At 42.8% G+C, this 26,317-nt stretch overlaps 1 protein-coding gene across 2 annotated transcripts in view; it reads left to right on the top strand.

The window, feature by feature from the left end:
• Positions 1–21,566, top strand: part of trrap (transformation/transcription domain-associated protein) — a 72,169-nt gene extending 50,603 nt beyond the window's left edge. The window contains exons 61-71 of one of the 2 annotated variants that reach the window (XM_026350844.1): positions 1,865–2,066; positions 3,491–3,652; positions 7,300–7,390; positions 7,715–7,920; positions 8,986–9,247; positions 15,232–15,457; positions 15,625–15,842; positions 16,645–16,829; positions 17,077–17,280; positions 18,798–18,992; positions 20,522–21,566. In XM_026350844.1, the coding sequence (XP_026206629.1) occupies positions 1,865–2,066; positions 3,491–3,652; positions 7,300–7,390; positions 7,715–7,920; positions 8,986–9,247; positions 15,232–15,457; positions 15,625–15,842; positions 16,645–16,829; positions 17,077–17,280; positions 18,798–18,992; positions 20,522–20,806 (2,236 nt within the window). In that variant the 3' untranslated portion in view covers positions 20,807–21,566. The remainder of the gene's footprint in view (positions 1–1,864; positions 2,067–3,490; positions 3,653–7,299; positions 7,391–7,714; positions 7,921–8,985; positions 9,248–15,231; positions 15,458–15,624; positions 15,843–16,644; positions 16,830–17,076; positions 17,281–18,797; positions 18,993–20,521) is intronic. The other variant, XM_026350843.1, reaches the window with a different exon arrangement.
• The last annotated feature ends 4,751 nt before the right edge of the window (positions 21,567–26,317 follow it).

Genomic DNA, 26,317 nt, shown 5'->3' with positions numbered 1-26,317 from the left:
AGGACATGGCTGTCACATTTAATCAGCACTTCTCGCTTCAAGCTGACACACCTCTGACATTATGTTACTAGGTAACCCCATGACGTGGCTTAGATGTTAATGTACATCTATGTCATCAGCTTGTGGCAGTGTCAGTAATGTGTTTTTTGGCTGCAAGGGTTGCCTGTGGAACACAGAAAATCTTTCCCATACTTTACTGGGTCATACCCACAGCTGCACTCTTCAACACCTATCCCCCTCTGCTCCCACTTTTTCACCTGTCATCTTTGACACGGCATCCTGAGGGGTGAAAGACAAATTGAGGAAGGCATATTAAATGTATATGTAGCTCAATAATTAACTCGAGGCAATTTGCAGGAATCCATGGTATCAGCAGAACTTGCCTCCACCTCAGCAGGGTTTATTGCAATCATTAAGTTTCCCCTACACCAGGGGAGAATTAACAGCAGAGTGGGGGTTAGGGGTTGAAAGAGTGTGAGTGATTGTATGTGTGTGTGTGTATGCGTGTGTGTTGCACCCGCGCAGCCACATGTGCTAAGGATTTTGGGATCATTCAATTAAACGGGTGTCAGAGATTTGACAGTCTGTTGGGTGCCTGTGCTCCTGTTGAGCCAAGTAGTAGAAACTGTTAATGTACTTTAACACTGGCAAAGTGACTGAGGCAACCCCATTAAGTATTACTGGAGGGTCTCTGGCTCTGACTCCCATAGCAATCAAGCTCCCATTTCTGAATCACATGCCAAAATGCCTCTTATAATAACACATTTTAATTGATTGGCTTGGGAGACATTTTACTGTAAGTAAGCGGGAAAGTACTTTTGGAAGCACTCCTTTAATGGAAGTCCATTTACCAACTGCCAGTGCTTACTTGTCAGAAAGGCTTTTTCATTGACAGGGCTGTCTCCTTGTTTTGACTGCTGGGTAGTGCGTCTCAGGTGCTTCTTGAATCTTATTTATTAATCAAAGAGTGAAAGGTGTGTAAAGAATTTTTTCAAAATGTGTGCCAATGAGTGGTGGGAAGCTGCTCGGTGTGGGGGAAAAAAAAAGCTGATGGTTCAGAATATATTTCCCTGTCAGCATAAATGTTGCAGTCAAAACTTGGGTCTCTTGCCAGACTTCACCTGTATATTTTTTGCCTGATATTTAACAGTTGCTAAATCGAATACTTAAAGTGTGACTGCTAGATTGCACTACTCGGATAAAAAAGCTCAAGGATTCTCAAGTTTATCAGGCTGCAGATTTCTCTGAGCTGTAGCAATGCTCTTCACGGTCAATATATTTGTATACAGATAAATATAGCCCTTACACTGAGGTTTGTACCTTCTACGGCTCTGTCATTTCTGATGAAATGGGAAGACGTTAAGCTCATATGTCACTAAGTATTAAATAGATTGATCTGCACAGTATGATAGAGTTGGGTTCAACTCATATTACAAAGTAGCAAAAACGGCTGAACCCTTGGTGACATTAATTCATGCTGGGTTAAATGCTTACTCTGTAATGCCAAGAGGAAAGGCCTTGAAGATTATAGCAAATGAAATATGGTGCTTACTGATGTGTAGTACATCATTCAGAATGTGATCATCATAATCTGTTTCTTGCACACTCCATCTTTCTCCTTTTCTTTTGCTCCTTCAATCCCCCTCTCCACGCAAGTATTGCATCCATCTCTTTGAGCCATGCAGCTCTTCCCCTTCCCTATTTTGTATCTCTTTGTTTTCTGACTTCCCTTTTGCTCAGTCCCTCTTTCTCTCCTTCCGCTCCAGCTTCCTTCAGTAGCTCACTTTTCCAGGATACTTAGTGTTACCCATTATCTGTCCCTCACTAACTGTTGCTATCCACTTTCCCTTGGTGCTTGTTCCAGGTCAGAGGAGGCCAACAAAGCCTTTTCAGCAGCAGTCCAGATGCACGATGTCCTGGTCAAGGCCTGGGCCATGTGGGGCGACTACCTGGAGAACATCTTTGTCAAGGACCGTCAGCTCCACTTGGGAGTCTCTGCCATTACCTGCTACCTCCATGCCTGCCGCCATCAAAACGAGAGCAAGTCTCGCAAATACCTAGCAAAGGTGATAAGATGGGAACTGAGAAGGAGGCATTTTGTGTGATTATCCATGTTCAACTGTGGCAAGCAGACTGGAACAACTTCTTTGAACATGCTAATATCGACAACTTCCTCATTTGCCTCAGTTGTTGAGGATTTCTGAGGGAGAATGTATTTTCTGTCTGAGACTACCACATCGGCAATCAGTCTTGCACCTAACTCCCCTTTCCATAAAATCAGCTTCAATCAGGCCTTTTTTCAAATACGTTCAGAGTGAATTCCCCGGTTTCCTGACCCCATCCAGCCCATGCATTATTAGTGCTGATGAGAAGAAAGGCATCCTTTTTTGCCCTCTGTCAGACTGTGCCACAGTTACAAGCAGAGAGTAGTAATTTGATCGATTACAGTGCAGCAGTAGACAGTGTGGATGGGTTCCTGAGGCAGATCGATGGAGTGAAGGCTTAGGGTTGAAGGGTTAACGGACTAATAGCTTCCCCTGATACTCCTATCTCATGACCCTCTACATGGGCTGACCGACAGTCAGACCAATGCTATCATACTTACCAGTTGAGTAAGCTTTGTGTGGGAGAAGAGATGGGCTCTTTGCTAACAAGCATCCCACCTTCATCCTACAGACAAACAGCAACTTATTCAATACAGAGCCTGAGCTGGAGGGGGGCTGAGTGATTGTGAAATCTTTAACAAACTGCCTGCTGGGTTTCTGCTTTCAAAGAGCAACGGGAGAGTCAGATTAGAGAGACTCATCTAGAGAGCAAATCTACGAGCTACTTCTTTGTGACTCAGGCTGGATAAATAATAAATATGGTCTTGCCACAGCCAGTGTTAGCATCAAGCATTACTATCATTATCTGTTATAATAATGGTTTCTACCAGCTTCACTTTCCAATTAGGTGCTTTTCTGATCCCCCACCCCCACCCTAATATTGTGCTGCTAAGCTGGGTTGGCAGGGCCTAGTCCTGATGGATGAAGTAGATGACCAGTCATTATCAGTAATTATACACAATCTGTGTACTCGGGTTGGCTTGCTAAAGAGAGCCTGGGGGGGTTGAGTGGGGTTAATGTCTTCATCATAATGTAGATGCACGCACATGCACACCAGGGGAGGAAAGATCACCTCCACATTGGCTCCGTTTTGATCATAGTGAGGATTGCCAAGATGTACTCGTTCAGCTCCCTGCACCCCCCCCCCCTGCTGTGAACAGAGACAGGGAAGCACCAATGGACTGATTAATGACGGAGACCCTACCTCTTACTACTTACTAAATTGTGAAGATCTAATATTCTACTTTGGTATAATAACCCTAATGCTGTTTTTAAATTGTTGTTTGTCTCTTTCTTCTTTTCTTCCCTGTCTCTCATCCTGTCTTCACCTTCTTCCCTCCTGTCTCACATTTCTTGTTTTTTTTTATATTTTTTCTCATCTGTAGGTGTTGTGGTTACTCAGTTTCGATGACAAGAACACTCTGGCAGATGCCGTGGACAAGTATTGCATTGGAGTCCCCCCCATTCAGTGGTTGGCATGGATACCGCAGCTTCTGACGTGCCTGGTTGGTTCAGAAGGCAAACCCCTGCTCAACCTAATCAGCCAGGTGAGGCTTTTACAAAACTCCTTGGCTGTGGGGAAACCAAAATCTCATAGCCAGAACTGGCTAGAGATTTGTACTCACACCAACATCCAACATCATCATTTTTTTAATCAATGAAAACACCTGTCAACAAGTTTTGTCAAATAATCTTATGATTTAGGATATGTTTCAAAATCATCTTTTCTGTTATGCTGTTACATTTTATTTTAGTTTTCTTTATTTTCATATAAAAATGTTTGCTCATATTTTTTTCCTTGGCTCTTTCATCCATTTGGGGCAGCACATCTGGTCGGTATATTAGATTTAGTGTTCATGCACGTCTTTCTAATCAAGATAAATTAACTGCATTCATGCCAAAGTGGCCTCTCTCCTGCTTTCTTTTTAGCAAATTAAGCATTCAGATTCTTTCAGTGTCCCTTTTACTGCAATTTATTGGCTTTCACCAGTCCTTGTAGAATTGGTTTTTAAATTATTTGTTCAAGAAATTATTCTAAAGTTAATATCGTATGCATGCGCACTGCAGGAACAGAGCTAGTAATTAAACCAAGGACTAATTTGCTTTGCTTAATGGAGTATTATTTCTGCACAATTTGAAGAGGGTGATCTTCAAAGTCTGCTATTACAAACAGCCATCCACTCAGCAGCGCAGGAATATTGTATAGAGAATATTATAGAAAGTGTGAAGAAGGATAAAGGGAAGAGGCAGGATTTTAAAATGCAAGTGGGTACTGTAAAAAATTAAAATAAGAAGTATCATGAAAAGGCAAAGTGTGCGATGAAACGATGATTACTTTGGCAGTCCTTGCTACTTTTTTTGCTGGCAGATAAAGAGGAAACATGTCAACGATATCTGGTTGTGAGACCCATTAACAAACTGGCCAAGTTATCTATAAATAAATAACCAGAGCAGTAGGAACGTACGGTATCATTTGCATTTGTTTTCATGTGGGATTTTTATATAACTCCATGTTTTCTCTTATCTAAAGAATAATTGAACAGGACCCATTATTGTTACGATGTTAAAGTTATGACCTATTTGGACACAATTGAGTCACTTGAACTTGTAACACCCTTTTATATGTACAAATAGATGTCAGTGGGTGACTAGAGATTTTCCATGTGTGGCGGTCTAGCCCTTACTTTTGTCTGCCTCATCGCCCTGCAATAACTGAAGGGTAAAGGGTTGACCCTTTTTTTTGTTTCCTTTTTATGTAAAGAGAAAGCTGCATTTTAATGCATTGCAGGCTTTATCTCCGTCGCTCACCTGAATTATTTAGAGTTTCTCTGCGGCGGCGGGATGTTTAAAAATCGTATGTTGAAATATTGATGAAGCTGAGGAGAAAAGTGCCTGGGGGCAGGCGGCAAGATGAATCAGAAGTTAACAGAGAATCTCAACACCCCTCCCAACACACTTTCAACCTCTCTCGCTTCCACCTGCTTGTCTGCCACTCACCCCCCTTCCCCTCATCTCACCTCAGCTTCACCAAAATATGACATTTCTTATCTTCCCATTAGCGTTCTGATCTCTGGTTCCTCCTCTTCCACTCTGCCTTCATTCGTCTTTCATCTATAATGTTTCTGTTAGCTACCACTTAGCACTCCATCTTCCCCTTCCTTACCCCCTGCTCCTTCACTTCTGATCTGAATGGTATTTTTCATTTTACATTTATTTATGGTATTCAGTATATAAAAACTTAACATACAGCTGATTGGGGAAAGACAGTATGTAAAGAAATGCAGAACATTGTGCTGTCTATCTGCATGACTGACTAAAGCTTTTTAGGGGTCGCTGAAGGTGCTCACCACCAAAGGACAGTGTTTTCCTACATGCAGTTCAATTTAATAATAGTTTTTGTTCTGCACCTCTTCCCTTGTTTAAACCTACAACAGCAGCTTCTTTTTACCAGTTAGTTAATCCTGTCTGTCATCCCTGTCATGGTGTTGTTTTTAAAGCACGCTACTTCTGGCTCATTCGCCATGTAGAGCTGTGTGTTACATCAAATGAGCGAGCTGAGTTCCTTGAAGAACCCTGCTGAAGGTCTGGAACAGCAGTTTTTTCTAGTCCTTGTGGTTTAAGGAAAACCCATTCTCACCTCAGGCAGCTTTGAAGCATAGCTAGTTTTTATGTAATCTTGATTTGTACAGTTTGACAGTCTCTTTTAATACTTGGGCTAGATGTCAGAGATGTGGACTGATTCAAAGGCAACTTAAAGGTTCCAAAATCCATTTTGCCTTAAGATAAAAAGTGGAGAAAAAGAGTCATCTCTTTCTTTATTCGTTCTTTCTCCTTTAACCCCCTCCACCACCACCTTACATCCTAGATGCACCTTTAGTCATCTTGAGCTCAATTTTGTTGTTGAAATGTGGAGGTATCCCTTTTTGCCCTGAAGGTGTGCAGAGTGTCTAGAAGGAATCATGTAGCGGTGTAATTGCAGCCCATGAAATTGTACTCTGGGATCTGAGAGATTCTTGTGGTTTGGTCTTCCACTAGTCTCTGTTGGGCTTAAAGCCAGCCTCTGTTCCACCTTGAATGTTTTAGCTTTAGGCACTTGCTTTGTGCATGCCAAGTGTCAAACACACAGAAACATCAGTGTCTTCCATTCCTTTACAGTTGGTGTGTAATTTGTCACAATGGTCACTCTTTAGTGTTTTTGAATGTTATTTAACGACAGGGGTAAAATCAGAATCGTACATACAGTGTGAGGAGTTCACCCAAAGCTTTTGCTACATTTTCAAGACTTCACTATGTGTAAGATCATGATTGGTGTTTATCAGGAAAAGCTTCCTATCTCAGCTTGCAAGAGCACATGAATGGGTGGTTTCTGCAGCCATCTTCTAATGTAACACTGATATTTGCATGTTTAGTGCACAGCGTAACTTTTCACAGCTCTGCAGGTCATTACATAGTAACCTGGAGAAAGTAAAACTATGAAGTAAACTATGAACTTATAGTTTATAGTACCAAATAAAAATATAACATACAAACTTTTTTTATTCATTTTGGTTAGTAGCACACATTTTTAGTGAATATAAAAATATAATTTCAGAAAGCGATCTAACTTGAGTGCTGAACTACAGGCTGAGTAGCTGACTAATCCTACCTTCACACTGAACTGTGACCCCAGACAGATATAAATTATACACCAAAGAAGGACACTAAATTCACCTGCTGCATGACTTATCAAAGGAATCCTACTCCACCAAGTTTGAGATAAATTTGCTATGTGTTTAAAACTTGAAATCTCTTATGTCCTGACTTCAACCATAAAGCCTTCCAATGATGTCAGTGACTTTTCTTGAAAGTCTTGAGGGCAATTTCATCATGAGTCACATTCAGTTTTGTAATTCAGCCATGACGTGTTTTTAACTTCCCTAACTCCCCTGACTCAAAGCTTCAAACACTCCCTCTATTACAGCAGAGTTCTCTGACTGTATCAGTATGATCGCTCTCTCCCTCTCTCACTCCCCCTGACAGACAAGCAGTGTCTCTCTGTCCCTCTCTCTCCACCTCTGTCTGCCTCCCCTATCTCTCTCTCTCTCTCTCTCTCTCTCTCTCTCTCTCTCTCTTTCTCTCTCTCTCTGTCTCTCTCCTTTTCAGTCCTGAGGGGGAGTCTTTGAAATATAATCTGTGACCTTCTTTTATCTGCTAGGTGGGACGAGTGTACCCCCAGGCTGTCTACTTCCCTATCCGCACCCTTTACCTGACACTCAAGATTGAGCAGAGGGAACGCTACAAAAGTGGTAAGTAAACATGGCCGGTTGTAGTGTGTTGCTTCTTTGCTTTAATGTAACATTTAAAGTTATTACACTCAAAAGTAAATATAGGTAGAAAATGTTTTTAGCATATGGTATATGGTGAGTAACATGCAACTTTCCCCTAGTGTTACTCTGGATTAAACACCTGTTTAATGGTTTGAACTTCAAGTAACTGTAGAATGTGCCTCTGTATGCTTTTCAAACGGATTACCTTATACTTGTTTGCCACTCTCTGCCCTATTTTCTTTCTGCCTTTTTTTCCTCATATCTGTCGTCTCTCTTCTGCTTTTTCAACCCTTCCCCCCTCAGATGCATCTGGACAGCAGCAGCCCACTTCAGTGGGGGCCCAGCCTCACTCAGGGGCCTCCGACCCAGGACCTATCCGGGCCACTGCCCCAATGTGGCGCTGCAGCAGGATCATGCACATGCAGCGGGAGCTACACCCCACCCTGCTCTCCTCCCTGGAGGGCATCGTGGACCAGATGGTGTGGTTCAGGGAGAACTGGCATGAGGAGGTGAGAAAACTAAAGGAGCTGGTTTTGTACGTGTCTGACTTTGTCGCTATGTGCACGTTTTTAACAGATCAGGTGGTGAGAGAAAAATACAGTTGTTGTGAGAACTTGCGTGCATCCATGGTGTGCACATCTTGTGTATATGGGTGTCATGCAAACCAGGTGACCACAGTTTAGCAGGTGCTATCTCTCTGGAGGTCTGACACATCTGTTTAGTTTAGGGTGTTATCCCGACATGTCTGAATAAGTTGCTGTATTCGATTCCCTGACTGTTTATTTTTGGCTTAAACAGGACAAAGTCGACAGACCTGGCTGCCATAGTAATGTACGATTACTGTATAGTTGTACAGACAAGAGGATAGTGTTCTGTTTCATTATGTCTTGGCTTGTATTTTCTCAAATTCCTTTTGTTGAACCATATGTCGACTTAAATTATCCATTCAGGCACTATGTTTTTGCCTAGCTAATTATGTGGTCCTCAGTGCAGTGCCTGACACCATCATCCAAACCAAACTTGGTGCTGCAGCAAATTGTTAGCTATGCTAGGCAGCATCCAGACAAGATATCTGGTGTGTAGGTGAGGGGAGAGACTGGGACAGGGAGAAGAGGAAGAAAAGAGGACTGAGACAGGTGATGGATGGGTGCAGTGAGTGTGTAGGATGGGTCAAGGGATTTTGGGACGAAGTTTGTTTGTGTGTGTGTGTGTGTGTGTGTGTGTGTGTGTGTGTGTGTGTGTGTCTGTGTGTGTGTCTGTGTGATTATCTGTGATGGTTTGAGGCATTCAGCAGCAGCTGCAGGCTCTATGCTTCGTTCCACTGGGCAAGCAGGGGCAGAGGCATACTATCCCATCATCACCTTTCCTCTATACCTGGCTTTGGTTACCGTATGAATCACTACATCTTTGTTCCTTAAGAAATATGACTCTATTACTTAGTATTTGTGTTCATCAAGGTGTTTAAGCTTTAAAATATGTTAGAAATCAGAGTCAACACACACAAAAATTAATTTGGCGAACAACTCTTATAAATATTAATGCTGCACTAATCTTCCTTCTCCCTCTCTCTGTAGGTCTTAAGGCAGCTTCAACAAGGCCTGGCTAAATGCTACTCGGTGGCCTTTGAAAAGAGCGGGGCAGTGTCTGACGCCAAGATCACACCTCATACCCTCAACTTTGTCAAGAAGCTGGTTAGCACCTTCGGTGTTGGCTTGGAAAATGTATCCAATGTTTCCACCATGTTCTCCAGTGCTGCCTCTGAGTCGCTAGCTCGACGCGCTCAGGCCACCGCCCAGGACCCTGTTTTCCAGAAGATGAAGGGACAGTTCACAACAGGTTTGTTGGCTTTTTAAATACTAATTTGGCAATTTATTAGGTAGGCCTGATAAATTTTAAACTTGATGAAGGGATGATTTGTTGATTGTTTTATTGATTTTAAGACAGTTTTATTAGACTGTATCAGTTTTTCATAGTGTATTAGTAGTTTTTCAGTGTTCTGTATTTGCTTTTGAACTTTGTTCGCTTTAGTTTCACTACAGAACTCTTAGATATTTGTAAAGACATTATGACATACATGAAGCAAGCTGTTTTGTGAGTATTTGACAATGTGCAACAACCAGCCAGGTAGCAAAACCAGCAACACCTCATAGTTCTCCTCCCTAAAGTCTTGTATTACACATCAGCCACCTTTCAGCAGACATGAGCAGCATTGCTGTTACTGTCGAAACTGGTTTAAATGATGAGACACCAGCCCGAGTGGCCTCTGTAGCAATACGTTGAGCTGGTTACGTTGTATCTGTGTGGACACATGTGCTGCTCATATCAATGCTGCCAAGACTGCAGTCGCTTGGAGCAGCTGGAACATTGGTGGTCTACAATGTAATTAAGGTTTCCAACTAGATGATTAGATTTCAGGAAGTGGTTGGGTCAGTGACGAGTCAGGAATAGGTGTGTGTTTGTGTGTGTGTGTGTGTCTGTGTGTCTGTGTGCGTGCGCTTGTGTCTTTATTATGCTGTGTACACACGTCTGTAGCCCTTTTGATTGTATACATGTCAGCCTCTCTAATCTAGCTGGGGCAGCACTGCGAAGATTTCAACAACCCATCCAGGTTTGATGAAATAAAGTCAAAGAAAACTAAGAAACTGTGAACCCTGTTGTACAAGTTCATTCTTTGGAGGATTTTACAACTTCCATGAGAGGCTGAGTAGTGATTTTCACCATAGTGGCACTGGGAAACTTTTATACTATTTTATACTAAAGTAAATGTGTAGTTTCCATGAAGTGCTGTTATATGGGAAATGGTGTGCTATCTTCTTTGTCAGTTAATCAAGCATTGGTTAGAAGTCACTTCCTATAATAAAAGTAAGTATAGCACATACAATATGGGAGTTGGTGTGGCACAGAAACATAATGCTTAATGTCCCCTTAGTGTTATTATATCAGGATGATTATTATGTTCTCATTACAAAGAAAATCATTCTTTTGAGACAAGAATTGGCAATGATTAACCAACACCAATAACCTTTCTCAGTGTGGTTTCACTTTAGTCACTCAGGTGGGGATGGTGCACAACAGCACCAAAATCAAAGTCCATTGAATTTGTCCAGCAGGGGTTTGTAATGTTGGACTCTTTACAAAGATCCAATGCTGCTTTAGTTTACTTGATGTTGAGTTACAGACTGTATCTAGCTCTACTTACCTTTTTAATCCTAGTGGTCCATTTATTACTTTCCCAGTCTATGTATTCTCAGAGGTGTTGGACATCAAAGGTTAAGATTTACAAGATGCTCTGCTGTGCGAGGTAGCTCTCTGATCTGTCTTTGGTTTTAGATTAACATATTTCAAAGCAGAAATTCTGTGAAATTCATTTGTATGCTTTAGGGATAGGTTTAGGGATGGGTCCAATAGGTTCTACTGCAGATCCAGTTCCAAGTTGGTAGAATATCAGCATTTGTTTGCTTTGGGGCAAAACATATCCCTTATCGAACCTCTCATTTATGATCTGTCATAAAGTATGTAAGGCTGTTGGATTGTAACTACCTTCAAACTACTTTAATGAATGATATTGGCAACTAATTAGCATGATAAATAAAAGGTAAATGATTAAATTGTTATTAATGTGATTATAAAAAGCTAGATTTGGTAATTAGATTAGTTAAAATGAGTTTTGTAAAACAATAGTGAAATAATAGCTTCTTTTTTTTTTTAATTCCCCACTTCAGTATAAGTAAACTACTTTAACAGATTTTATAAGAGATTGAGATTCAGTACATGTATTTGAATGTGGACTCAGATTCAATAAATTCTATCAAATCTCATCCCAATTGTGCTTGTAAGCCAATGAAGAAGACTCCAATCACTTTGGCCGGCATGTTCAGATTAATATGCAAGCTGTGGAACCCAACAAGACAGGTGCAGTCCTGGTTTAGCCAAGACCCCCTCTGAGGCATTTTCTCAAAACAATCATTCCTCTGTTTTTGCAAACCACGTGGTTGTTTTCCTATATTACATAAGGGAGTTGAACCACAGTTCACTGGGCCAATTTTATACAAGGACCGTCTGCAGCTCCTCCAGCTTTCAGAGTTCAAATAAACCTTTTTTATTGACTCCTTTTCTCTCCTACAGTCTGCACATACATGTTCACTGATTTTCTTCCCCACCCTTCCCCATTGCTCTTCAGTCTTTCTTGTGCTTTTCCTCTTTACTGGTCCTGAGAGTGGCCAACAGTTTTTGGCCATGGGATAGAGGAAGAAAACGAGAACGAGTGAAAGGAAAAGCAATTTGCGAAGGGGAAAAAACTCATCTTACTAACAGACAAAAGATAAACTAGACTGAGCTATAACTAATTAGAGGTGCATAAAAGATGGAAGAAAGGATTTTGGAAAATAGAAGACAATTGAACTGAGAGCCTGAGAGGAAATATTAATACAGGTGTGAAGGCGTTAGTGTGCCCAAGCATGGGAACGGCACATAGACCAACTGAATGAACAATATGAACAAGAGTGAGCGAGACTTGGTGCTGATGAATCTTACCAGATGTTGTGGTGCCAGCTGTGCTCACGCAGCCAGGCGTCACCAGGGCGTCTGCCTCGCAGGGTGCCTGCCGACCATCACTACCCAGCTGTCCTCACAGCAACATGGGAGCTGGGCCGACGGAGGCTGAAACCACACAAGCCTTCCAGAGCGGAACAAACAGGGTTTACAGAGCTGTTGAGCAGCCAAGCTCCCATTCCCTGCACCACGTTAGTGGCTCACTCGCTTTCACAGGGTTTGTGGGCTGGAAAATATGGGTTTATGTGTGCACATATAACATTTGGCAGCAGGGAGGCATTCAAATCCAATTATGGCAAATGCTATTTGCATGAGTTACTGTTTTAGCAGTGGATCTGTTCCAGAGACTTTTGTCAGAATAGCTTTTTCTGAAAAGGTGCCGTTTGCTGGCTTTTGAATTCGGTGCCTACTGGTTAGCCATTTGTCATGTTACAATGATATTCAGCATAGTTAAATATACTACAATATAATTCTGTGTAGCAATTTGGCAAAGCATCTATGTACCTTCAGTTAATGTTTAATCATAAGCTTTAAATGTGAACTTTTATTGCCAGAAACTCTACCACCACCATTCATAGCGCTGACTGAAACCCACCCACCAATCAGACATTATAAATCACACATACAACCCAACACTTAGCTAGAAACACGGAAATGAAGGTTCTCTATGCTGAGGCCCACCTCCTGAGTCAGGATCCATAATTTGCTGCAGCAGTCTACAGGTAGGGCCGAATACCAGCCCTGGTTTATACACACAGGTCAGAGAGCAGTCTGGCTACTTTCCACACAGCATTCTTTCTCTCAGCATCCTGTTCCCCCCCGTAGAGCAGGGTCACAAGTTCAGCAGAACTGAAAATATGTCTCTTCTGGTCTTGCTGGAAGTACTGTACTCTCTACATATTACTCCTGTGGTTTCTGTCAGTAGCTGTCTGCAATTTTAGTTTAAGGATCAAGGTATAGACAAAAAGAATTGTCTTTTAAAATGGTTAATTAAAATATAACAGTTTAAATATTATTCTAACTTCACTGGATTCTTCTGACCGAGTTTTCGTAATATATTATTTGTTCCAAGGTCAATAGATACTGTAAATTGCAAAATATGTCAGTGCTCTGACATTGACGCAGCTACAGGCTGTGTCAGCTGCATTGTATAGAGCGCTTTTCACTGGCTGACTTGAGGGCAGTGCTAAAGTGTTTAATTAATTAGATTTTACTGAAATGAGGAGGGGGTGGGTGTGTTCTTGTTCTTTCAGAGTGGCCTAAATTTAGATGAATATCACATTGTTTGTTCACGTTATTTTTTATGCTCAATTCACCACTGATCTGATTTTAAGAAAAGGTATGAAAGTGGTCCAGCTTCACAACTTTGAATCATTCATATTTATAAGATATTCCAGGTTATGAGTAGGATTAGGTAGCACTTAAAACAAGGTCAAATGTTGGTCATCTTTTTTTCTTTTTTTTTTTTTCAGAAAAAAAATCTGACTGTGTCCTATGTGCAACTGTCTCCACATTTAAAAATGTAAAGTGTTTTATATCTGATAAAGATGGAGCGAAATTACTGTATTACCTTCATTACTTTGAAGGTACCCCCCTTTTTCTATTTGAAGGCATTATACACTTTTATGGTCCTGAATTGTTGTTGGGTAGCAGTTTCTCAGGACTGTTTCAATTTTACCTCTGCTATCGAGGCAGGTGAATTGCAGGCAGACGGATAGCGAAATAGGGCCACTCCGAAAAGAACATTGGCTGTTTTAAAGGGCTTATTTAAAGTATTAGGAGGTCTCGCTCAGGGAGAGATTGAACAGGTTTGAAATGGCAAGGCCTTGCAGTTTCATGGATTCATTATAACAGGCGGCACAACAGGGTGTACTGAAATAGGAGAGGTGTGTGTGTGTGTCTGTGTCTGTCTCTGTCTCTGTGTGTGTGTCACAGAGATGTCCTAGGGGCTTTACTCTAAAATGGAAAACCTGCCTGGCTCACTTCCCCACCTTCCGTTGTTATTGCTGCAGCTCATCACAATATGTTATGTGCAATATGAGTTGTGACTTGAAACAGGAATTTAATACTTTAAGACTCTCATTTTTATAGTTCTAATTTAATCAGCTCCCAGCCTCCACCGGGGAGTTTTAACTCGATAGAGCAAACAGCTCTCCGTTTGCTACAAGACTGCCATGAATAACTTATTCGTGAAGTTCCCTTAAGCAAGGCGCCACACCACACCGCTGGAGTGGAGTGGCCGACAGTGCGACACAATATTTATAATGGACATTTCCCAGATGTAACCACTGCTCTCCTTTAGGTCATCACTGTGAAAAATTAGTTGTTTTTTTAGTCAGTGTTATTGGGTAAATAGCAGTAAGGTAAATACCCACGTCTCACTTTAATTAATCTTAACTGTTAGTGGTTTCAGGCAGGCGCTGTGAAGTTTGCATTAAAATGGCATCTGAGCAGAAAGCTTTCAAACATTTTGTCCTTTCCTTTCTCTTTTTCTTTTTCTTTTTTCCCACTCAAAGTACAGGCAAATTTATGTTTGTTGCTTGCACCTGTTTTTAACCCCTCTAGTGCTTAATTTGGGAAGGTTACATTTGTAAGTCTGGGAGCATATATGTGCACAAATACACCTGGGAGCTGCCTACTACTGTTGTTGTTGTTTTTTTGGCAGCTGGGAACAGCCCTGCTGTAGCAGTTGGGGGTGTTTGTGTATCGCTGAAGGGCATTTTGAGCATAGATAATAAGGCAGAGGAAGTGTAATACAATACAAGGCTGTCTTCACACAGATATTTGACTTGAATTGAACAGCACACGGGCCTGCTTTGATCAGGATGCGTTGTTTCATGTACCGGTGAGACAGTGGAATATGACTGGGGAGTTGAGAGGTTTTATTTATTTAAAGCTTTTTAGGCTCCAACCTCAATCAAAGGTGCACACTTTATTCAGATGAACAAGAAAGGTTTCGTTTTATTTGTTTGTTTTCACCCTAAGTGAAGTCTGGCTGAACCTGGCCTAACACCAGCATCCAGAGATTCTCAGTCAGCCTGAGGTTTACATCTGGCCACTGTCACATCACTGCCAACCTGCATCTGCTTTTTGTGTGTCTGTGGTTGTCTTCTTTCGGTCTGTTTATAATATGGCTTTTCACTGTAATTTACAATTATTTTTTTTGTATCGTGCAGACCAAACAGAAGGGAAAGACTTGGAGAGTTGAGGAAATTGGGAGATGAAAAAGGCAGTTTTTGTGTAACTATAACTGTCCCCTTCTCTGCCAGACTTTGACTTCAGTGTACCGGGCTCCATGAAGCTTCACAATCTGATCTCCAAGCTGAAGAAGTGGATCAAGATCCTCGAGGCCAAGACCAAACAGCTGCCCAAGTTCTTTCTAATTGAGGAGAAATGCCGCTTCCTCAGCAACTTCTCTGCACAGACAGCTGAGGTGGAGATCCCCGGGGAGTTCCTCATGCCCAAACCTACGCACTACTACATCAAGATTGCAAGGTAAGGGACTTTTCCACACTGGGATATCTGGGCCTCGTAAGCAGATGGATAAATGTATGCGGGCAGTATTTTTTTTTCTTTATAGTTACCATGACTCCACTTACCCACATCTTATTTATCCCACATCATTTCTTCCTTCCCTCCCTTCTCTCTGCCCCCTTCTTCAGGTTCATGCCCAGAGTGGAAATCGTTCAGAAACACAACACAGCAGCGCGTCGCCTCTACATCCGTGGCCACAATGGCAAGATCTACCCCTACCTGGTGATGAACGATGCCTGCCTGACTGAGTCGCGCCGAGAGGAGAGGGTCCTGCAGCTCCTTCGACTCCTCAACCCCTGCCTGGAGAAGAGGAAAGAGACGACCAAAAGGCACCTCTTCTTCACTGGTAAGACCAGCGATAATACAGACGAAGCCTGTGTGCATGAACTTTTATACTTGGCCAGCATTCTGTGCCTGTCTGTTTTTGTGAGCTTTACCTTTTTCATTACATTGCGTTTTTAATTAGGAAAAAAAAGGGAAGCTATTTCTTTCCTTTACACCTGTTTGGCTTCTAAAGAAAAATTGGCTCTGACTATCTCCATTCATTTTTTTGCTTTCTCTTTCTGTCTCTGTTTCATTCACGCACAATTTCAATTCGCTTCCAAATGCATTTTCCTCTCCTGTCACCCCCTTGCGGTTTGCCTCCACCCAGATGTTTGCGCACTCTCCATTTATGCACTTGATTGGTTTGTTTAAGGGGAAATATGGATGGGGAATTTAACAGTCCCTTCCAACCCATTTCCTCCCAACAGGAATGGCTGGTATTGATGTGATTTGGGGTGCAAGTATATGTAAATGTTTAGACAGTTTTGATTGTGTGCCCCATGCAAAGCCTTTTACCTCCTTTGTCACTGTTTGGTGTTGATCAGTGGCATGCATTCAGTGCAGCTGTCTACCAACTGTGAAGGATTTTAGCTGTATGTTTAGGTTTGTGGTTTGCACTGTGGTAAAACAGGGACTGTTTGTTAGTGAGTTAGTGATGTTTTCAGCTTGTATTTCACTGACTTTGTTTTCCCCCTCTCCCCATTTCCTTCTTCCTTTTTTCCCTTTGACTTCCCTCCATGATATTTCCTCCCTTTGCACCCCCATTCCTGTCTTCTTACAACCTCTATCCTGTCTTCTTCCTCTTTCTCCCTCTATCTCTCCAGTGCCCCGAGTGGTGGCAGTGTCGCCTCAGATGCGGCTGGTAGAGGACAACCCTTCGTCTCTGTCGCTGGTGGAAATCTACAAACAGCGCTGTGCCAAGAAGGGCATTGAGCATGACAACCCCATTTCCAGATATTACGATCGTCTGGCTACTGTGCAGGCCAGAGGCACACAGGCCAGCCACCAGGTATGGAGACAATCATATAACCCAATGTATATAGTACAATTAGATTTGTAACCACTCTAAAATTATGGGGATTGTGCTTGGGAGTTTTTATTATTACTTTACCTATTTTAAAAAAGGAAAGAAGCCTGGCCTTTGTGGACAGCCGTAGGATTTGTGTATTAAATTACAACTGGAGAACTGTTGCATTGAATAACTAGAACCTGAATGTAATGACTAATTTTGCTCCCTCTTCCTGTTTTTGCGCCAGGTCCTGCGGGATATCCTGAAGGAGGTGCAGGGGAACATGGTGCCTCGCAGCATGCTGAAGGAATGGGCTCTACACACCTTCCCCAATGCTACTGATTACTGGACCTTCAGGAAGATGTTCACCATCCAGCTGGCTCTCATTGGTCTGGCCGAGTTCATGCTCCACCTCAACAGGCTCAACCCTGAGATGCTGCAAATAGCACAGGCATGTGACACACGGACATGCGCATGCATGTCGGACTTTCTTCCAGGCAGGCTGGATTCATGTGACAGGGTCTAATTGAATAGGTTGACGCTCTCATAGATGCATTAAGAGATCACCATTACTGGTGCCATATCTGGCTGTATGAATTACCATTCTCCCCTGTGACTTTCACGCTAGGCCTGCCAGTCAGCCAGCCGCTGTCAGTGCGAAGGATGTTTTGACAGGATGTTATATTCAGTCCCTCTGCTCTACAGCTATCAAAGACGTTTCAATTTGAAGTGGCTGTGTTTGTGTGTGAATTCATCTGCTGCTCAGTCCACGTGTATCTGTTTGGTGCTCGGAGTCCGCGGACAGCTTTCTCAAAGTCATTATTAAAGATGACTGTGTCAGTCGGCCACCCCTCCCCTCTGATCCTAATCGGCCTTTGCTGACAGGCGTTTCTCCGGGCAGCTAAGCGCTGGTATTAAGCCCCCTCTCTGCCTGTTCCACTCCACAGATCCCATTAGACACAGGAGGATTACGGTGCGGAGAGTGTACACACACATGCACGCACGCACACACACGCAAACAGAGAGAGTGAGTGCAAGGACAGGGCATCACAGCTTTAGCATTGTGCTCCACCCTGCTTAAATAGAGACCTTACGTTCCTTCAGGTTGGCCCTTACAGAGCTGTGAGCTATGAGGCGTCAATCATAAAGCACCGATCTGACCGCAATTCACTTATAGATATTATTCTGTCAATGTCTTTCTTCATAAAGCATCACATCATCTCATGTCTTGTGAGGGTGTTCCCGTATCTTCTCTTGATATCTTTGACATGCTGTTCTGAGAATTACTTAGTATATGTCATTTCTCACACTCAAGTTCAGCCTGGAGTCACGACACCTGTCACGCTAATGTTGCGTCATCCCCTTCACACCACACCTAAAATGAAGCCATCCCTGGCTACAATTCTGGTGATTTAACATTCTGTGAGCTGCCTCCGCATCCAACTGTCTGTGGGCTTATCTGAGCCTCCTGGGGTTTGCTGGTGTCTCAGCCCACTGCCTCGCGGCCCTCAGCTGGGCCCTCGAGGAGCAAATGACAATAAAACTAAGAGAGGCGGTAGGGTATGGAGTTAAGGAGGACTGTGAGGGAAGGAAAGAGATGAGTTGGAGGAGGAGAAGGAGCCTGAGCTGGAATGAAATGCTCTGCTATAAAGCTGTCAGAGTCACTCACCTTCTCATATAAGGGAGCTTATCTCCTCCAGAATGGCTGCTCTTGTAGCTGCCCTTCTGCACATATATGCAGGCTTAAAGATGAAAACTGTATATGTTGAAGTCAGCAGGGAGCATCAGGAGAGAGTGGAGCTGGGACTTGGGGAGCGATTTGAGGATTGTAGATGATTTGATGTTACATGTCTGGGACATGCAGATCGATAACATGTTGTTTATCAAGCAAAAAGCATTTTTTGCAGCAGTGCATTATTAAAACTCTGCTGTAGCTTAGTCTTTATCTTTATTGTCTTCTGCTTCTAGGACACAGGAAAACTGAACGTCTCCTACTTCCGTTTTGATATCAATGATGCGACAGGCGACTTGGATGCTAATCGTCCTGTACCGTTCCGCCTGACACCAAACATCTCGGAGTTCCTGACCACCATCGGCGTCTCTGGCCCACTGACCGCCTCCATGATTGCTGTAGCACGATGTTTTGCACAGCCAAACTTTAAGGTAACATCAATAAGAACTTCTCTGCCCTAAAATAATGCTACATGTTTGATTTAATAAACAGTTTACATATTTTTTATTTTTTTATATTTCTTATTACTGCAACAGTTTAAAATGTAGCTGGTCACAGCTGAGCCTTCTAATGCTATTATTTCTAACCAGGTATACAGACATAACTAAAAACTTTAAACAGTATTTTTATTCTACTGTAAACAATGGAGCTCAACTACTTTCTTGTTAATGTGATTGGTCACTTATGATGACAAGCCCTCAGAGAGTCATCCTGCAGCAGTTCCACCGTGTCTATGAAGCACAGATGTCTATTAGCTCATTGTTAGTTTTATGGGCCACAAAACTGTTTTCATTTATTCTCATTGCTCGGGTGGCATATTTTTAGCTGCAGTGAGCTACATAAAACCTCTTACATTTAAATGTCAAAATTACACTTGCTCAACTTGACCCACATGACTCACTGATAGGAGGAGAAGTATGTTTGAAACGTGTGGTTACAGCGAGCTGACAGCACCAGGCAAAATGTACAGTGTTTAATTCTGTCAGAATAATGAGGACCCAGTAGTTTGTTGCCAAATGTAGGATAAAGCGATGACAAAACGAGCAGTCAGAGGGTTGTATAAAGCATCTCCAGCAGGGCAGTAATGACAGGCATGTGGTGTCTATGTATAGGTCGTTCTCTTTAAGACTGATAGGAAGAGAGCAGGAGCTCTTTAAGATGTAAACAAACAAAACACTTTGGTTATGTGTGCTAGTTAAAGTTGCGTCCCAGACACCAGTGCTTCTTGTGGTCAAATAAAGTGGACGTTTCCAGGAAACGCAGCAAACATGCAACAATTATCCCCTCAAATATAGCGAAGCTGTAAACCATATAAACAACCCAGTGGCATCTGTAACCACATAAACACTTTAGGTAAGGGTAGGGAACAGCATGTACCTAGTTAGGTGATGATTGCAAGTGTTGTGGCCCCGTCATGGTTTAGATGGTTCTGTATTTCAGCCCTGTGTCACCATAATGAGCTGCTAACAACACAGAGATTTCCCCCGAGATGACTGACGTATCCCAAACTGGATTTAACAGCGTTGTTTTATGTATATGTTTGTGATTGGTGTCGACTTCTTATGAGCCAAGGTTTTATCATGTTTCTGTGGTCTCACTCCCCTGACAGCCAGTTTAAACACACAGCTTAGGAAAGTCTACCCAGGAGATGGTACATTCAGCATATATGAACAGTGTGCCTTGGGTAGTAGCTAGGTATCTCAGGAACAACTAAAATGTGTCAGCAAACAAATAGTTTTGGTCACATGGGGTTGCATCTATTTAGGAAGATGACTAGATGCAACTGAAAGCTCTGGAAGAAGCATAGTTTAAAATACTGTACTAATACTAAATATAACAAACTAATCATGTTTATCTGAGGGATGTCTGTGAACTTTGTCTGAGGATCCAGCTGCAGACAAAATGTTTTGTTGTAAATGTTTCTGCAACTAATTCCTGTGTTTTCCTCTGTCTCTGATAGGTGGACGGCATCCTGAAGGCCGTCCTTCGCGATGAGATCATTGCGTGGCATAAGAAGACCCAGGAGGACACGTCCATGCCTTTGTCCCCGGCCGGCCAGCCAGAGAACATGGACTCGCAGCAGTTGGTCACACTGGTCCAGAAGGCTGTCACAGCCATCATTACCCGCCTCCATAACCTAGCTCAGTTTGAAGGAGGGGAGAGTAAGGTCAACACCCTGGTGGCTGCAGCAAACAGCCTGGACAATCTGTGTCGCATGGACCCTGCCTGGCACCCCTGGCTCTGAGAAGCCAGAGGAGAGAGGGGAGGAAATGAGACAAAGTGAACGAGAAGCATGGAAAGAAAAGGTGTTTTTGTTAAATCTTACTATGTATGTGACACAGAGATGAGGCTTGTTGCTCCTAACTGTAACAAAGGCCTGATAGACAAGTTGGACTTGGTTTCTTGATCAAACTACACTGAAATAATTAGAATCAGGTTGACACAAAGGCTCTCACTGTCCCTTTCGCCGTTGAACCGGGTGTACCAGTACGTTAAATGCGTCAGTCTTTTAATGAAAACACAGTTCCTCTTTCCACTTATATTTATTTTTATAACTAAATGACAGGGACTCTATCTGTAGTGCCAGTTGGCCTGTCTTTATACAACAAGGAGACGGTCCAAATATTGGTGTCGGTATCATAATGATCCACTCATTCAGTTAGTGGGAAGTTTTTTGTTTTTTTTTATTCAAGAGATGGGAAACTCTGTTGTTTGTTTAGCTGTGTCTGTGTCGTATCCACTTACTTTTTTTTCCTCTGAAACAGCCATTTGTCCTCCAACAGCTGTTTTTTTTTTTAATTTAAACTGAGGCGTGTTAGCTTCTATTTGATCCCTACTGAATGAGGAATTTAGTGATCCTGTAAATAACAGATGCTATTAATTTTTTTTTTTACCCATTGCCAACTGTAGAAAAGGTCTGAATGTTACAAAAGCCATTTTACTTTACAGTGGTTTTCATTCACTCAGTCCTGTTGACTTTCAGAGCATGTAACAGTAAAAAAAAACAAAAAAAAAACTCCAGGGCAGTGACACTGTTATAAGCTAAAACGGCGAATTCCTGAGCTACCCGTGTATGAATATTCCTCCCGTTTTTGTAAAGTTACCAACAGAAGTACTATCTCATGCTTTGTAAGCATTTTGTTTTAATAAAATGCTGTTTTTTATTACAGAAGCTCTTTCCTGCCGTCTTTCTTTACACTCTATATCAGGAGACTATGAACCAGTCAATCTCAGAAATGAGTTTCAACTGTGCTAAAATTATCATAAAACAGTACCCTCGATTAGTTTTCTTCCTGAGTTGTTGTTGTTTTTTTTTCCTAGTTGTAAAACAGCAATAAGAACCAGTAATCCCCGTCTGCGCCTCACATCAACTGCATCACTGTCACCACCATAATCACCATGAAGGACGCACACTTGGATATTATTGCGGTAATAACTCACGCTGTGAAATGACTCCAGACGAACCGTTCTCCGACTCTAAAAAGTCTATTGTCGTAATCCTTGCCGTTCACAGTTAGCAGACATTTATGGGGAGACATTTCGGCACAGCGGCGTTGAATCAAAGTGGCTCGTGGAGGTACAATAACCTTGTGGTCATTCCCTCCCTGTGGTTAAAAAAGTGCTGCGGAGGTGTGTTGAGGCGTTTCTCTCCTCCCCTGGTGTTTGATTAATGTGTGCCACTAGATCTCCGAGTGGGCTGGCCTCACTTGACTTACACACGCTGTCAGCCAACCCGCCTGCACTCATAGATAAAGGTTATATATCTGTTTGCCTCCATGCAACGCACATACACAGTGTGATGTTAGGCTTTTCATGACATCATTGTAATGTTGCCTCATCATCATCATCATCATCATCATCATCATCATCATCATCATCAAGCCCTGAGGAGACACGTAATTAAAACTACCAAAACTAAGTTGCCTGACAAAACAACATTGTGTTTTTTTTTAATGTCAGTCTTTGACAGAAGGGAGCAGCTCAGCATCTACTGGAAGCTATCGTATCGTTTTACTGACTGCACTGAGCACCTTGTTCCTGGATGCATCATTTTCCCAGCAGACACTGGTTTCAGTGGCAGCTAGGCTGATCCCCATGACCTGAATGAAATGCCTCTCCAGTAACAAGAAATAAGATTCATGTCAAGTCGACTGCAGAACCAGAACACGATGGAGGGATTTAGTTTCCCAGTGAGTGGAGACAAAGACGGGCACGCACTCGGTATGATAAGTCCAGAGTCCTTCAGGAAGATGATGTTTGAAATTGTGGATGCTCTCTGGTGGGACAGGCATCCATTTCACGCCTCCAGGTGTCTTGTGATTTGAGGGAGATTAGGTGAAATATGAGATTCACAAGAGTATAACTCGCATGCCCTCCCTCCAAGATGTGTCATAGCTCGCCTCCTGGGATCTTTTGTTGGCTCCCCGTGGCTGCATACAGATATCACAGGAGCAGAGGCGTTGGCTGCAGCTACTCCACCCACATCTGCTCGTCTCATTTCCTATTCTCTCTGCTTGGTCTTAGCAAAGTGAAGGCGAAAGGCTTTCCCCCCCCCCCCCTCCACATCTCCCTCAGTGAGGGAGGAGTGGAGGTGATTGATGTGCTCCGGTGGGATTGGAGGTGTAGAGCCCGGCTCATCATCGGCGCTGGCACCGAGCAGAGATCTCGGAGGACACACCAAAGCAAGAATAGATCCTGGCAAGACCAGGTGATGAAATCTTCCCCCTCCAATGATCCTCATCCCCTCTGAGCATGGCTTAAGGGAGGAGGGAGGGACGATTTTACAGAAAGCGCATGTTTGCTTTATGTGGCAACTAAGCTGTCGTAATATTTCTCAAGAGACACATTTGGATATAGTGTAATGAAGATTTACAGTGGACGTGAGAGAACACAGAACGCATTGTAACACACCAGTCTACTGAAAGGCAGACACGGATAAAGCTGCTGCAGTTGTAAAACAAACAGAGCAGAAAAAGTACTTCATCAACTCCCTAATCCACTTCTTCCCTTTCCTCACAATTCATCTTTGAGGACCAGGATGTCACCAACTCTCCAATTATACATCACGCTGTCTCAGGCCTAGCGGCACAGCAGGGGGAGAAGCTTATTTGTATCTTTATGTAAACAAAACAGCATTAATCAAATAACGATTGCGTGTTGATCTGTAGTCTTGGAAGCAGCACATATATCTGGAAGCCGAGGCTTTGTTTTGCTGCTCAGCGAAGGAGCCCCATTAGGACTTCTAATGGCATTTCCACTCAGAGGAGTTGAGCTCATTAGTTCTGTGTCTAAAATCTGCCATTATGATTTTAATTGCCCAAGCTGTACACACAGCAGTATAGGAAGCAATCAAAGTCACTTTTCCTTCGTGACGGCGATGCAGCAGTACGTCTACAACTCACACGCTGATTGAAAATTGTACTGACAGCAGTTAATACAGGGAGACAGCACAGGGGTTTGGAGCGAACTGGACGACGTTTTTTTTGGAGAACTCCTGGCACTGAACACCATGCGCCAGTGGTATTGATGTAAGAGTGCATGAAGTGTTGCAAGCTTTAAAAAGTGTTTGGCACTTCATCTTCTTGCGTCTTCCTGTGTGACACATGGTTTAGTAGGATGCAGCTGGGCCGGGCAGCTAAGAGTCCAGAGCAGGAACTACGAGTGCTGACTAGACAAAAACACATGAAAAATGAATGACCTGGATTTATTTTTCAGTATTATTTCTTGTTTGGAGCAGCTTTTTACTTATTCATTCAACAGTACTTAGTGTAACATCATCCTTTGCTCCAGTTTCACCGTTCATTTCCATGATTAAGAAACCTGTGCGCTGCTCCTATCTAAGTTTCTAATCACACGAGTGGCTGGCTGAGTGGCTCTCACATGATTCCTGATGTCGAACACTGCAACAGAAATCAATCCTTGCGCTGTAGGGGTTTCCCACCATTCCCAGAATCACTTTCTACAACCCCCGCCATGACCACGGGACCTGCACTGGGTCGTGTTTTTAGAGACAGCTGAAGAAGAACGGCTCTGACTTAGTGAAAACTGCTTTATGTCGTATTCCAGCTTGAGATTTTTTTCAAACTTGCTGCATTCACCTGGGGTCTGTAGTCTAAATCATTCCTTATTAGATGTGTCAAATGAAAAGCAGCAGGGCTGGAGTCAGGTAGTGCTGCTCCGGTACATTGAGGACACTGTTGGTGAGCAAATTGGCAGCTATGTTTCCTGGGTAATGGATTTCTCCCTGTATGACTATTGAATGGCGCTGAAGATGCTGTTATATGGTTATGAGGCTGTGAAGCTAAAAGTCGCCTTGTACCTTCCTATAGTTGCTTTACCCTTCCCTGTTACAAACTGTATTTATAGCATAGCCATCATTGTGAACATGTCACATTACGTTGTTTGTCCTAATCCACAGGAAAAGTAAGGAAACATACCAGGAAATGCTAAGTTACATCACCTAAACCCGGTGGATGTTTTTCTTTCAGCATGACTGGTGGGGTTCTCAGTTCACCTGCACCTCCTGCGGCAGCTTCATCTCTGATGAGCTCTTTAATTGCCAGCCATCATGGCTTTGTCATGGACATGGCCAGCAGCAGCAAAGCCGTCGCCCGCCAGTGCTCCTCTCCATCCTGAGCCAATTAATGATTCTCCTCCTAGGATGTCCTGATCAGAGCAGGCAGAGAGCTGTTCAGCCTGGTTGACAACTGCTCCCTCTCCTCCCTCCCTCTTTGCCTTCCACCCATCCATCCCAGCATCCTCGGCGCTCTCCCTCTCCTCTGCGCCCAACCGCATGATTTAATTTGTTTGGTAATATCAGGATTGGCATGTTCAGCCCAGCTTCACTCCAAAGTGAAATTGGACAAGGGCATTGGAGCCTCACCATGTAAAACCGGCTCACCTTGACAGCTGCTTGAGTGGGCAAGAGAGAGTGGGGGAGGAGGGAGGAGAGGAGAAGGTTGGGGGGGGGGGGTGAAGGATGTACCTGAGAGGAAGGCAGACACCAATTCACTTCTCTCTTTTCCACAGGGGAGTTTTGTGTCAGGAAGGGAGCCAGCTACGAAGACGGAATCTGTTTAAAGTAGAGACAAAGCACCAGGTGCTACTGGGGACCAATCTGCTCCACAGCAACATGCTGGAGCTCGTCCAATCTCTCCAATCAGCTTCCAAGGAGACTCTGGCAAGACAGCTCGCCCTGTTGTGTGTGATGGACGTCACTGTAATTTGTCACCGGGAAACTCTGTGTTTGATTGTGGAGGAAAGACATGTGCAAGTAGCTCTGCATTGCAAATGTTACTGGAAAAGTAAAGTTGAAAAAGTACTGTAAGTAAAAGTACACTGTGCAGAATACGCCATTCCACAGTACTTTAACCTAATTTGCTGTTCAGCTAATCTAATGTCTTTCATTTAAACATTAGAATCTGAATTACATTACTTTATGGGTAAGCTTGTATATTTAATGGGAGCAATATAGTCATGTGACTATACTGTACATGTATTGTATATTAATAATCCTAAAATACTAATAACTAGTAAGTTATTCCAAGCTCCAGTGGTGCAATCTGTCAGCGTGCAGTACCTTTAAGACACCGGAAAGAGTTCAAATCAAATACATGTAGAGAAATGCATGTCTGAAAAGCAGGAAGTGGCAGAAAATAGAATTAACTCCAAATTCAAAAACTGTATAATATCAAAAACATAATTTATCTGTAATGGAATTTACGATGGAGTCCTAAAGTCAAAGTAAACCAGGTTT

This window comes from Anabas testudineus, chromosome 19 (genome assembly GCF_900324465.2).
Source record: "Anabas testudineus chromosome 19, fAnaTes1.2, whole genome shotgun sequence".
Classification (NCBI taxonomy): domain Eukaryota; kingdom Metazoa; phylum Chordata; class Actinopteri; order Anabantiformes; family Anabantidae; genus Anabas; species Anabas testudineus.
This window is presented reverse-complemented; position numbering and strand designations above follow the sequence as displayed.